This window comes from Indicator indicator, chromosome 6, assembly GCF_027791375.1.
Source record: "Indicator indicator isolate 239-I01 chromosome 6, UM_Iind_1.1, whole genome shotgun sequence".
NCBI classification, from domain to species: Eukaryota; Metazoa; Chordata; class Aves; order Piciformes; family Indicatoridae; genus Indicator; species Indicator indicator.
The window spans coordinates 12,026,301-12,040,507 of NC_072015.1; the positions used below are offsets into that span (position 1 = coordinate 12,026,301).

The 14,207-nt window shown below is 38.5% G+C and overlaps 1 protein-coding gene across 1 annotated transcript in view; it reads left to right on the plus strand.

Annotated features, from left to right (window-relative positions):
- Positions 1–14,207, plus strand: part of CDKAL1 (CDK5 regulatory subunit associated protein 1 like 1) — a 415,443-nt gene that overhangs the window by 60,941 nt on the left and 340,295 nt on the right. The window contains exon 3 of the mRNA XM_054381757.1: positions 8,070–8,154. Coding sequence (XP_054237732.1) covers positions 8,070–8,154 — 85 coding nt within the window. The remainder of the gene's footprint in view (positions 1–8,069; positions 8,155–14,207) is intronic.

Sequence of the window (14,207 nt, forward strand, 5' to 3'; positions counted from 1 at the left end):
AAATCTGCTCTTCTCTCATTTCAAACCATTCATCCTCATCCTATCACTGTAGGCCCCTGCAAACAGTCTCCCTGCAACCCAGTTCTTTAGCCCTTTGACATCATTTCACCTTTGTTCACTCCAAGGGAATTATTTGAACCTTAGCACAGCCACCCCTCAACCCCTGCTGGAGTTGGTAAGGGGAATGGGTCATGACGTATGACCTGGGCCCCTTACTACAAGAAAGACATTGAGACGCTGGAGTGTCTGAAGAACAGTAACCAAGCTGGTGAATGGCCTTGAACACAAGTCCTATGAGGAACAACTTAGGGGAGCCAGGGTTCTTTAGCCTTCAGAAGAGGAAGCTGAGGGGAGACCTCATTGCCCTCTACAACTACTTAAAAGGAGGTTGTAGTGAGGTGGTGATGGGTCTCCTTATATGCAACAAGTGACAGGACAAGAGGAAATGGCCTTAAGTTGTGCCAGGGAAGATTCAGGTTGAATGTTAGAAACATTTTATCATGGAAGGGGTTATCAAGCATTGGAACAGGCTGCCCAGGAAAGTGTGGAGTCAGCACCTCTGGAGGTGTTTAAAAGCTGTGTGGATGTGATGCCTAGTGACATGATTTTATGATAGTGGTGGGATTGCAAGCTCTTCAGTGAGTGGTTGGACTTGATGATTTCAAAAGTCTCTTCCAACCTCAACAGTTCTATGAAATACCTTTCCTTTAAGATGTCTATCCTGGGATCTGTTTGATGAGACAAGTGGAACTGTAGTGTGTAGTCCAGGACGAATCCAATTGTTCATGGTGCACAGCACTGTACCCAGAGTTGAAAACTGATGTAATTGAACTGTATTTTGTTCTGAGCAATGAAACAAATCAGTCCCTTTCTTCACTGGAAAAAGTGGCAGATGTGCAGTGGCTGCAGATGGAGTGGTAGCTGTGGTCTTTGAAATGTGGGAAAATTTGAAAGAAAATTACTGAAATGCTCTATGGGTACTACAGCTTTAGAACCTGGTGCTTAGCCTTTATAAACCTTAATCTTCTTACTACTGCAAGTATCCTTAGGTGCCTTAACGCGTGGAAAATACAGTGAGTTAGAGAAGATGAACAAAATAGCAAAGTAACTGTCAATTCCTGTTGTCTCTGATGGGTAAACAGACAGAAAAATCAGACAGAGTTGAAATGAGAGTTATAATCTAGTTGGGTTATTGACATAGCTCATACTGACACAAAGGGAAATCTGTAAAGTATACTCAGTTCTCCTGTTGTTGACTTTGTGCAGCTTAGGTGTCACTAAGGGTGGATGAGTGAAGCCTTCCTACTTGGTTCTGTGTATGTAGGTGCTGCAAGTGCAAACCCTGTTCTGCTCCAAGCAGGCGTACATCTGGAGTAGCCTGTAAGTCTGATATAAGTGTGTAGAAAGTGGGCTTAATCCAAGGATCATTTAGGACCCAGGCTGTGGCTTGTGCCATGTCTAGAGCAGAGATGGAAGGTATTTAGAGAATGGACTACTCACTTCAAAATCTTGAGTTTAAATAGGACTGTGTGCAACTGATGGCCACACAGTAGAAGGGGAGTGTAAAGTCTGTCATAGTTGATGTTTTGAAGCCTTCATGTGTCTTTTTTTTTTTTCCATTATGCCTGTGGCAAGCTTGAGTGGTTCTCTTAATCTGAAATACAGATAATTTCGTCCACATTATTTACATTAATGTCAGTTCAAATGTTCGTCTATTGGATTTTTATAAGTTCTAGTTAAAAGAGGTTTTCTGAGTAATCTCAAAGTTGCCCTTAATTTTAGTGCTAGCAGCAGTCTCCATAAACTGATCCTGCTGGCCTTGGTCAACTGCAGCCATGAAACTATGTTTTAAAGGAGTTTGTTTCAATAAAGCAAGGTGCCTGGTCATGGACAGGATGAATGGGACACCAACTGCTAGTTCAGTAGTGTGTTCCAGTTTCTGCATGCTACCACCTAAACAGCTGAGAAGAGAGCTGTGTGTTAGAGTACACTTATTTGGGAATGGGCTGTCAGAGGAGACTGCAAATACAATGGTAGTTTTTAGAAACATCATAGACCTGAAAGTATGTGCGAGTAAATAAAGTAGAGGTATTTGTGCCTACTCATTTGATGTTTCCAGTGGACAGTCCTGCACATTTGCTTTGGTACCAGAGACACACATCTTTACAGTGTGGGCACAACATCGTGTTCTGGAAGGCTTTGTAAAATCTGTCTGTAGTCCAGCAGTAGCTGCTCTTGAGGTGTATACCTGCTTAAGAATTAATGTGATAAGAATACACAATATTTTAAAACCAGGAGAAAACAGAGAAACTTAATTGCACAATTAGCTCAGTAATGGAAATGGTAATGGAGAATAGAAATAGCAACTTTGCATATTTGCAGTGTAAATTAGGGAAGGAGGTATGATGGTACAATTTTATTTTTTTTTTTTTTTGAATGCAGAGCTCCCTGCATTGCATGCTTTGATAAGCAGCCTGTCTTGCCTCATGGAACTTGAATAACATATTAGCAGGGTGAACTGAGTTGTTTTGTTATTAATTGTGGATGAAGTAATTTGCTGTGTCCAGAGTATCTCAGAAATTCCATGAGGAAACAGAAGCCGCATTGCATTCAAGTTGACCCTTTTATATTTTACATCCTAATACTGCTGGTAATGAGTGGTAAAATACTGCAACAGGTTGCCCAGGGATGTGGTTGAGGCCCTGTCCCAGAAGACATTCAATGTCAGACTTGATGTGCCCTGGGCAGCCTAATCTCATTGGAGGTGTCCCTGCTGACTGCAGGGGCAGTGGACAAGATGACCTTTGAGGGTCCTTTCCAACCTGATGCAATCTGTGAATCTGTAAGGGATGAGTGGGGCTGCATTGAAAGACATTTGCGTTCTGCAGATTTAATACTTTCAGCATGCATGTGAGTGTTTTGCATGGTAGATCTTCAGAGGGTGGGAGTTGATAATGTGGCTCTGAAATTTCAACCAAAGTCATCTGTGGAATTCATAACTCGTGGTTTTGATTTGTAGTTGCTGTTGACAGAGCAGAATAAGGGAAAGTGCCTATTTGTTTGGAATCTTTTCTGTAACATTTTATATGAAAACTGATAATTATATCTGATATGAACTAGCAGTGGTAACTATGTCATGTGACAAGGAAAGGTCTGGAAAGCATAAAAAAAATTAAAAAAATCTGCTTTATTGTGCTCTTCTCAGCTTTGTTGTGTATTTTTTTTTGTCTGCCAAGCAAAGCCTGTTGTCTAGAAGCAAATAACCAAACTTAATGTCCCCAGAGGAAGATGTACCTTCTTTCTGCACTGATGGCTCACAGCATTCCTGAACTAATATTTATGGAAGAGATTCTTTCCCAATACTTGCTGAGGTCCCTTGATGCTCAGTGGCCCAGGAGAACATTAAACTAACCAGCACCTAATTTCAGCGATGCAGGGTGTAAGAGTGGGTTTCTGTGACACAGGAATGTTGAAACAAATAAGAAGTTTGGTAACTTTGTTCCAGTCAAGATGCTGGATGACTTTTGTAAGTGTCTGTGAGATGTCCTCATGCTTAGATTTTTGTGTCTTTTGGGGTGAGATGATTCACATGGAGACCAGTTGTGAGCACATGCTCTAGATACCATGACTTGAGGGTTATTGGCTCCAGAGCATAAAATGCTAAGCAGGGGATCGAGGGAAGGGGACAAAATTGTTTTGGAAGTGAGAAGGCACAAGATAAATTATTAACAGGGAGGTCCAGAAATGGGAGCAGAGGCCACCATAGAGCACATAAAAACAGAAATTGGAGATATATTTGTTGTGTAAGAGTTAGAAGTAAAGGCAAATCAGAAAGGGCAAGAAGGAAAACTCACAGAGAAATCACATTTCTGATTGAAGTTACACAGGTTCATGTATAGGAATTAAAAGTATATCCTACAAATTAGGAGCCATGTTCTTTGAGTAATCAGTGCTGAGCAAATCTGATAGTGGTTTCAGTGATATACTGAATAAAGTAAAGAAAGACTATTCTTCCATGACTTCACTCTGTTTCTTGTGCTTCAGTGCTCTGTGTGCTTTATTTTTTTTTTCCCCTTTTTTTTTTTCCAAGGACATGTGCTTTGGGGGGAATTGAAAACCAAAGTTTTGAAAAAGGTTCCAAAGAAAAAAAGACTTAAGTTGAAACACCAGGGCAGCTGTTCAATTTTCAACTGATAGCATTACTGCAGTCATCTCAGCTTCTCCTGATTTATGATTTCTAAAATGATAGCAAACCCAAAAATGCTAATAAGAGAAGCAGTGTAAATACTGTTTTCCTCTGTAGGTACACTGATGTTTCAGACTCTTGACATTTTATCCTCATAGTATTGCATAATGCAGCCAATTCATGTTTTCCAGAGCTTCCCAATTAAGTTAAGTATTCAGAAGTTTCCATGACCTTTAGGTTTCTTTGTAGTCTGTTGTTTTGCAGAGTATGATAGACTGTGGTTTACTTCCAGTGTAGCCTTTCTTTTATGGAAAAGATGTCACAATGCATAAAGGCCATGGTTTTGAGTTGTGTCTTTGAGCATTTAATCCAATGCTGATTGTCCATAACTTTTTTTCCCCCCTTACTTTCCTCCCCCCCCAAAAAGTGTCTTAACATACTGGAAGCTCTTTAAGTAGCTCATAAAAAAAAATGGTCAGCAGCAAAAAAAAAAAAAACAAAACACCAACAACAACCATCAAGAAGCTATCATTACACTGAACAGATGACAAACTGAAGAAAAAAGATCTCTCTAGAGAAATTTATTGCAGGATTTAGAAAAGGGGACCTGTATCTTATATTCACTACTGTAATTGATGGTCACTGTGCTTGTGGTTCTTGCTTCAGTTTTGCTTATCACGGTATATATGACTAGCTGTAAAACTTTCTGTAAAGGTTAGATTGTCCTACTCGGTCAGATCTGTGAGAGTTCCCAAGCACAAACCTTTGGTCTTCACTGAAATTTTGGAGATTTCTTAGAAGCCTTATTATCTAATGGATGTTTCTGAGAATGATGGGCATCAACCTACTGAATGAATGAATCCCAGTTTCACTGAAACCTTACAAGGTGGAGAATCAAGCTGGAAAAGGTGGCAGGTGGAGACCTTCCAAGGAAGGGTGTGTGGGCTACCTTAGTAGATACGGTGCTGTTTACCATCTAGATCTACGTACTTAAAAATGTGTCATCCTGGAACACAAACAGGAAGACCTCGGGTCTATTTGCTCCTGCCTGTGTAAGCATATATTTAGAAGCCTGAACTGACTTGGAACTATTTTACTCTTTGTTTGGGCACACTGAATGCTAGCAGCTACTCAGGTCAGAACACTGGTTAATGTATACACACACATATATGTAGCCAGTCCCTTCAGTGCCCTGTCCAGAGTAAAGAACCCTTACCCCCAGTGTTGCTTAATATTCAGTAATTATGAACCCTCAAGGTCTTGTTTAAACATGCCATCTGATGTTTTGGTCCATATTTGTTTCAGCATGACCATCAAGGCTGTGCATTTAGTGTGAGTGCATCAAAAGTTCTCAAAGAAAAACATGACTGCTAACAAGTGCCCTCTGCAATGTTGTAAACGTGCAACCCGATACAAAAATGCCTTGATGTCAACTAATTATTTTTGAACTGAAATTTGCTTGAGAAAATACAGTAGTTAACAGTGAGTCTGTACTAGTGCATCTAATTCTTTTATGTTCAGTGCAAGAAAGAATTCAAGACTTGTGGTGTGAACTCTTAGTCGTAAATACACACATGCTTATGAGTTGTGTACATGTGTTCATCCCTATCAAACCTTATATGTAAATACATTAATGAGAGTTAATAAGAAAAAAGTTTAAAAAATACTTACATGGTCTATTTCTGTTTCTGATAAAATAATACTATTGTTGTAAGGAGAGGACAAGCCCCTGCTACACTTCTGTTTTTCTTAATTTTTTTGTTGTTGTTTTATTAGATGTATACATTAATGAGACTCCTTTTCCCCAAACTGCTCAGAAGATCCCATTCTGCAGAAGCTTTTATTCTGTCCTCTCTCTTTGGTAGAGGGTGAAATATGTCAAGGAAAGAATTTGAATATACCAAGATTTTCTTTTTAATGTGTGTAAAATGTGTGCAAGTGTTGCAGTTGTGTCTCAAACTCCCAGTCAAGGAGATAATATGTTAACAGCCTGGAATCTAATTTGCTGTATGAAATTGCTTCTGTTGGGTTAGTGTGTCTTTCCAGATTTAAATCTGTTGTTTCTCCCAATGCTGTTTTGAGGAAAGGGAGTTTATTTTCTCTTTATGGGAGAAATCTTGTCACAGTGAGGCTATCTCTTCCTTCGCACGTGAAGACCATGGTACAAGGAACTGAAACCAAGCCTAGAATTGGTGTTTCCTGCATTAAGGCATCTCTCATCTGAATCAAAATGTCTTGAAAATTGTTATGCTCTGCAGTGATGTATGACTGCTACTGAAACTCTTGTCTGTTAAATATATTCCTGGTCTCCTGTCTGCCTTCCAACATTGGCTGCTTGTTATTTAGTTTCCCCACGATTCTCAGGTGGGTGTGTGATGGGTGTGGAGCTGAATTTATAAACATTCTGTGCTGCTGAAAAGGATAAGAAATAAGAATTAGAAATAAGAATTTTGGCAGTGTTATTGGAAAACTGTTTAAAAAAATCTGTTTGTTTTCATACTGGGTGAATTTGATTATGCCAAAGCTTTAGTCTTTTTCAGATTTTGAAAAGATACCTTGCTTTGCTTTTTTCTATATCATTACTAAAAATTACTGCTTTGTTTTTTTGGGTTTTTATGTTTCTTGGGTTTTTTTAACCTATAATCACCTTTCTAACAGTAATGGTATATTCATTAGTCTGAAAATGTTGGTTTCATGCAGCTTGATTTAGAGGAGGGACTCTTTGGCTCATTCCATTTTCATTTTGACTTCTGTATAGACTTAACATTGAACTTGGTCCTCCTTCCTAACCTGTCAAGACAGGGTCAGATCTTGATGCATTTGCTTAACATTTAAACTAGCTAAATGTTGTTTTTGATATTTTCTTGTAGCCCTTCCTTGTCACAGAAGAGGCCAATGTTTGATCTAAGCCAATGGTGTACTCTCTATCAACAAAGATACTAGAATTCTTCTGAAAGTTCTCACTATGTAGCATGCATGTCCTTTGCTTGCTCTTTTATGTTATTTTGATTTTACCCTCTTCCTAGGTTAAGTGACTAATAGTTTCAGTTAGAAAAGACCTCTAAGATCAAGTCCAGCTGTTGACCTAACACCAAAATGGCCATTAAGCCATGGCCCAAAGTGCCATGTCTGCATGTTTTTTGAACACCTCCAAGGACAGTGACTCTACCACCTCCCCAGGCAACCTATTCCAATACCTGACCACTCTTTCACTAAAGAAATTTTTCCTAATACCCAAACTTAACCTCCCTTGGTGTAACTTGAGGCCATTTCTTTTTGTCATCTCATTGCATGTGAGAAGAGACTGACCACCATCTCACTATAACCTCCTTTGAGGTAGTTGTAGAGGGCAATGAGTTCTCTTCTGAAGGCTAGACAACTCTAGTGTGTTAATGAAACCTACTTTTGTTGACCACTTAATTTGAAAAGGTCCTTTATGCATTTGTTGAGCTTTTTGCTTGTGTGTAGACCGAGTCTTTCCAGGCAGTATGTATTTTTGGGAGTAGAAACCATTTTTCTTAACTGTTTTCTATGATGTGCAACCTCATCTGGTAAATGAGGTAACTGTTAATTTGCAAAAAACCCAAACATGCTCATGTGTGGTTTAAGTTTTGGGTTGTTGGTTTTTGTTTGTTTGTGGTTTTATTCTAAAACACGAAAGAACAAGAACCAACCAACCAAAACAACCAACCCAAAAAAAAAGCCTTTAAAGAATGCAATTGTTTTAAATGTTGAACATCAAGTCTTTTTTGCATATAGTGAACTTACTGATAATGGCTAAGTTTGATTTTTTTTTTTTTTTTTTTTTTTTGTATATGATATAAAGTAGCAGTTGACAGGTTGGATAATCCTTAATGCAGATTTGTATCATTCTATTTTACAGACAACTCTGCTGAAGCAGATTTATGGTTGCTGAACAGTTGTACAGTAAAAAATCCTGCTGAGGACCACTTCAGAAACTCAATCAAGTAAGTTGTTTCCCTGAAAAGATACTTAATTATGAATAAATATCGCATCTTTTAAGTTCAAAAGATTGGTATTTTCCATCTAGAACTAATTCTGTGTTTTGGAGCAAGTGGTGTGCTGAGTTCGAGTGTTACAATGATGAGTTCTCTAGAATGGATTTGTATGATGCAATTTATATTTTTTTCATGAGCTATATGTATTTTAAAGATAATTTTTTACTATTCTTCCAAGAGTTGGTTTTCAATTGTTAGTCTGTTGCTTTTTTAACACTACTTAAATTTTACATGATCAGTCTTTCCAATTAAAAGGGTATAGGGGACATACTTCAAACCAACTATTGAACTGCACATTTTCTTAAAAAGTGAATTGATTAGCCTATAATAGGAGTATTGTGAGGAATGTGTTTTATTTTTCTGTAACATTTGGATGTTGAAAAATGACATCGTAGCAAGTTCTGCCTCTGACTTCTCCGGGGGGTATAGTTGTGATCAGAGAAACTGGAAAACCTGTAAGCTTATAGCTGTCATTGCTCAGTATAAATAAATATTGTGGTGTGTTTCTTTTAGATTTTACCTTTAGTAAAACTATGGCTATTTATGCAGTCATTTGTTTAGTGTGGTGCACTGTTCATTGAAATTATTTTTGGTTAGGGAAACTTTTGGTAAGCAGCTGGCTGGCTTAGAAAGGTAGAGAATAGAGAGAAGCTGGATATGAACTGTTGGCTTTCAGTGCTAGAGTTACTAACAGCATCCCAGAGTTGTAATGTGGATCAGAAACCATTTGCCTATGGTAGGTGACAGAGCAGAAGCTTCTTCCACCCCTGCAAGGGTTTTACTTCCTGACTGCTGGTGTTACACTTGGAGATGAGACTGGCTTTTGGGTGTTTTTTTAACTTTTGCCAGAGGGGAGAAAAATAAAAAAGCTATTCCCAGAATACTTGCAGTTAGTGTGCATTGGCCAACAGAAATGATGACAAGATCTTTTCCTGTTCACTTATGGCCATCTTTCTCTTTTACTAATCCTATGCCAGAATTAATATGGTATGGTGTGTGGACTTCAACCAGCAGAATAGTAGTTGGTTAAGAAAGAGGGTCTAGCTAAAAGCGAATGACCAAAAATACTTCTTTGAACTTCATATTTCTGTTTGCCACTCTGTGAATGAACCTGATGCTATTTGTAGCCTGGGTTTATTCCTCTTTTTTTCCTTACTTCTCCCTATGCTCTTCTGAAACATGGATACTCTAGTTGCTCTGCATTTCTTCTCATTGCAGAGAGCCACTCCTTTCCTGTAGCATGTGTCATGTGTTCTCTGTGCTGAGATCCTCGCAGTTTCTCATTCTGGAGAAGGACTTCTGGTGTTATTTCTGACCATTTTTTATAATGTTTATTAAACATAAGGGAGGGAACCATATACAGGTGCTCTTTCACAAGACTTGGAACTCAAGTATTAAGTGTCTTCTATCTTGGAAAAGAGGAACTACTACTGCATTTGAGTTTTAGAACAGTGAGGAAAAGCTTGTATTTCTGAAGAACACAATTTCTCACAAATACATCTTAATTTGTTACAGCCTCCAACCCAGTGTATGAAGTGTGGGTGATAACAAAACTAACTGCTGTTGTATCCTATCATAACAGCTTGTTGGTAGCTATGGAGACCTTTGTTTTTCTTGGTTGAAGAACAAATTAAACATTTAGTATGTGGATCATCAAAACAAACATGCTCGGAGTGGGAAAATTACTACTCAGCGCAATAGGATGCTTCTTGGAGAAAACCAAAACAGAACATTCAGATTTAAAGCATTATATGGTTTTATGAATGTCATGTGAGAGATGTAGATCAGGTTTCTTTATTCTCTCTCTGCTCTCTGTAACAGTTTCTGCTATGTTACTTTTCTTTCATATATGACTGTAGAATACACTGATTCAAACCAGCAATAGTGTGTTCACGCTGGTGGTTAAAGAATGACTGAGAAGCTGATCCCTCACTAATACTTTGTGCCAAAGGATGTGTCAAAACCTAATGACTCCTGTGGGTTCAACCTTTTCTGATCTGATGTTGTTTTCAAAACAAACCAAAACCACTCCCAAACTCTGAATCTATGCATCGGATGTGTAGATGTTCATGGGTCTGAAACAACCCAACCAAGAATACAGTCTCAGGGACTTTTCTTTGTATAACTCTTGCAAGTAGTCTGCCACTCTTCAGTATCAATAAATTTGAAGCTGCTGAGCCAAGGTGATGTTATAGAGGGCAAAAGAGTTGCTTAAAGACCATTAGCTCATAGATGGGAATCGAAAGCTTTTCCTGTGCAGATTTTATACTAGATTGGTTAATAAAAAAAAAATTAAAGGCAGAGGTAGTAAGTAATAAAGAATTCCCAGTATAATTAACTAGGTGCAGTTTTAAAAAACAATAATTAGTATCCTTTTTGTCCAGCTACCTGGCACCACTGAAATGCCAGGCTTTGTCATCTCTTCTCTCACTCACTCTGCTCCCCACCAGCTTTATAAACGTTGATGGGATTCCCCATGTTTACTTCTCCGTGCTGAACAGTCCCAGCTCTCTCAGCCTCTGTTTTTTTTTTTTTTCATTCAAAAGTAGTTTTCTTAAAACTTAGATCTTATTAGCAGCAAGAATAAGCATTCAGTAAATAAGTTGCTGACATTAACTTCTATAGGCCATAGTAAATCTGTTAATACTGTTTGAAGAGAATCAAGTACTGTGTCTAGGCTTGGAGCCCTCAACATACAGACCTGACGGAGCGGGTCCACAGGAGGGCCACAAAAACGATCAGTGGCTTGGAGCACCTCTGCTGCAAAGACAGGCTGAGGAAGCTGGGGTTGTTCAGCCTGGAGAAGAGGAGGCTCCAGGGAGACCTAACAGCAGCCTTCCAGTACCCGAAGGAGGCGTGCAAGAAGGATGAAGAGAAGCTGTTTACAAGGGCCTGCAGTGACAGGACATGGGGCAATGGCTTCAAACTAGAGAAGAGCAGAATGAGATTGGATGTTAGGAGCAAGTTCTTTACTATGAGGATGATGGAACACAAGAACAGGTTGCCAGGGACGTGGTTTGGGCCCCATCCTTGGAGATACTCAAAGTGAGGCTCGACAGGGCTCTGGGCAACCTAGTCTAGTTGAGGATGCCCCCACTGACTGCAGGGCCGGGGGCTGGACTAGATGACCTTTGGAGGTCCCTTCCAACCCAGACCATTCTATGATTCTATAATAAGAAAATGCACTTTTTGGTCTCTTATGCTTTTTTTTATTTACATGTGCTCTGATACTTTCTGGACTGTTTCTTGAGTGCTACTTCATTACTCGTGTTCAAAGACTCTGTTTTTTTCCGAAGGAGTTCTTCTGCTGATTGAAGTATTATGAGTGGGATTCTGGGTTCTCTTACTGGAACAGCCAGAATGATGCCATTTGGGAAGTATGATGTGTTTATTTATGCTGTTGAGGTGGTCACGGCTTATCTCATAGTATGGAATAAATTTCACACTCCAATGTGGCACACTCCAATGTATATTCAACCATTTTGTTTCTGATAGCTATGAGTTGTGACAGAAATGTGAGGGGTTTTAGCACTGGAGTAACACAATGTGGATCCCATTTCTATCCTTGCTTCAGTTTTCGTCAATTCATGAATAAACACTATGTGTGGGATCTCACTTTGATGCTAGAAGGAGCATAAAAACCTGAAGAGTTTTGTTGAAATATAGTTTAACAGAGCTTTGGTTTTACATCATGCAAATTGTTTAAGACTTTTGGGTCCAAGGGACCTAAGTTAAAGAGTAAAAGGCATTTTTACCTCTGGATGCTGCAGAATTTTTGTTCACCCAATGCAGTTGTGTTGATATGAAGAATGAAGTTATTCTTCAAGAAATACAAAAGCTTGTTCAGAGATAAGAATAGCTTTCTGGTGCTTGTCATCTTTGCAAGTGAAAATAACCTTGAAAGGAGGTTTTTTGTTTCTTTGTTGACATTTGTGACTGTAATTTATATGATGCGTTTTGCAAATGGAGTAAAACCAAGAGCTGTCCCCTGAGTTAGGGCTGTGTTATCGCTATGTTTAAAGCAGCATTAAGCCTTCTGCTTTTACTAATACATTTTCAGTGTGAATGTAGACTGTGATTTACACTTGTTTATAATGTTCGTACAGTAAAGTCAAAGCTGTGAAGTACCTCTGGAAGAGGGAACATAAGTATTCCAGAGCTCTTTGTTTTATGGATACTGTTAGCATGAGAAGTTCGCTTTCACTGCATTTCTGGGACGTGTCACAGCCTTACAGTCCATTGCATTTTACAGAAATGATACGTTGCCATGACTTTCACTGTTTGTCTTGGAGTACTTAAGTAACAGGACAGCACTAAGAACTTGTAGCTAGGAAGAAGGCTATTTTCTGCTTTTCTTGCACTGAAGAAATCTGTGAAGAGATGGATTTTCTGAAGTAAAAGTGCCTGTGGAGCAGGCTTTGGCAGGTAGAGGAAGCAAGCTTGGCACTTGAGTCTAAGAGAAGTTGCCAATAATATTCACTCTTGCTCAGACCCTCTATGTTAGTTCAGGTAATGCTGAGGAAAATCTTACAGTTTTGTCATGAAGAAAGGCTCACATGGTTATGGATTGAGAAAATGCTTGTATTCTAGAGATACACTATATTTGCTGTGCAAGAGAAACACCTTCTCCAGATTATAGGAGTTATTTCATTTTGGATGAAGGCTATCAATTTATTAACTAGAATTTTAGATCATAGTTATTTTCTAAGAACAGACAGGGGAACTTATATGCCTGCTGCACTCTGGCTTCATCAGAGCTTTGATTGGGACAGATTTATGCTCAATGCTTACATTTTTGCAGTCATGAGAGGGCTGTGAAGATCTCAGCAACTGCACACCATTAAACGAAATTAGTTCGGAAATTAGTTTGGTAGTATAACATAGCTCATTATGTCTAAAAAGTTATTAGTATTTTTTGAGAAAGCATTCTGTAGTAGAGATTGTACCAAGTAACTAGTTGAAAACACTGAATACTTGTTTGATGGATGATTTCTTTTTTTTTTCTTTTGAAGTTCAGCGTTTTTCCAGCAAAAATTTCTACAACAGTTTTCTACTTCAGCATTTGAGATTGTTTTTTTTTTCATATAGCTACACTTACCTGTGTTACAAAACACTTTAATGAATTGCTTTTTTGTTTATTTTACTGGTTAACATTTCTCAGCCTGAGCAATAGCCACTTTAACTGTTTTATGTAGTTAGTTCAGCTTTACTGTGGAGCATAGTGTTGTGCTCTCTGGCTTCCAAATGCTGCAGAAGGATTTTGTATGAACTGGAAATCTCCATTAAAAAACTTACCAAATTGGTAAGGTTATTTTTGCCTTCTTTTTAAGCTTTCTGAATATCGTCACGCGTGCTTTTATTCTGTTAGGTTGGCGGAAGACATAGCTGTTGGTCAGGGAATCTATGATTTAAATGATGTTTGGTGGTGGAAGGTTTTTTGCTCCATTTGAGTGCATTCCTTTTCTTGCACCCATCTCTGCTGTAAAAGAGAATGTTAAAAGCTGCTTGACGTGATGTTATAAAATGCAGAGAAAAAGCAGACCATATTGAGCGGAGTGTTTTCCATTGTATAGCGTTTAGAAGATAAAAGGCCTATGGCCTGCTCGTGATTACATGTATTACATGGCTGCACTTTGCAGGGATTTGCAAAAGCCTGGCTTGTAAACTTGTGTGCACTTTAGTTTAATATTTTAAAAGGTTAAAAAAAAAAAGAAAAAAAAAAAGGAAAGAAAAAAAAGGAAAGAAAAAAAAAGAAAAACTAGTACAAGATCAGGGCCTTTTAAAATAAACTTTTAAACATTATTCTGGAAATATTCTTTTTACTTCAATATGAACGCATTTGGGATTGTTAAGTGTTCCATGATGCTTTGAGAAGTTAGCTAGTGCTGTGGCTTTAGTTCTACACTGCTCATTAAGCCTTGGATGCTAGTTAGGGACTGGTGCATTCGATTGCCATTTTAAATAAGAAAATAGTATTAGCACCTGAGGGGCCAACGCTGTTT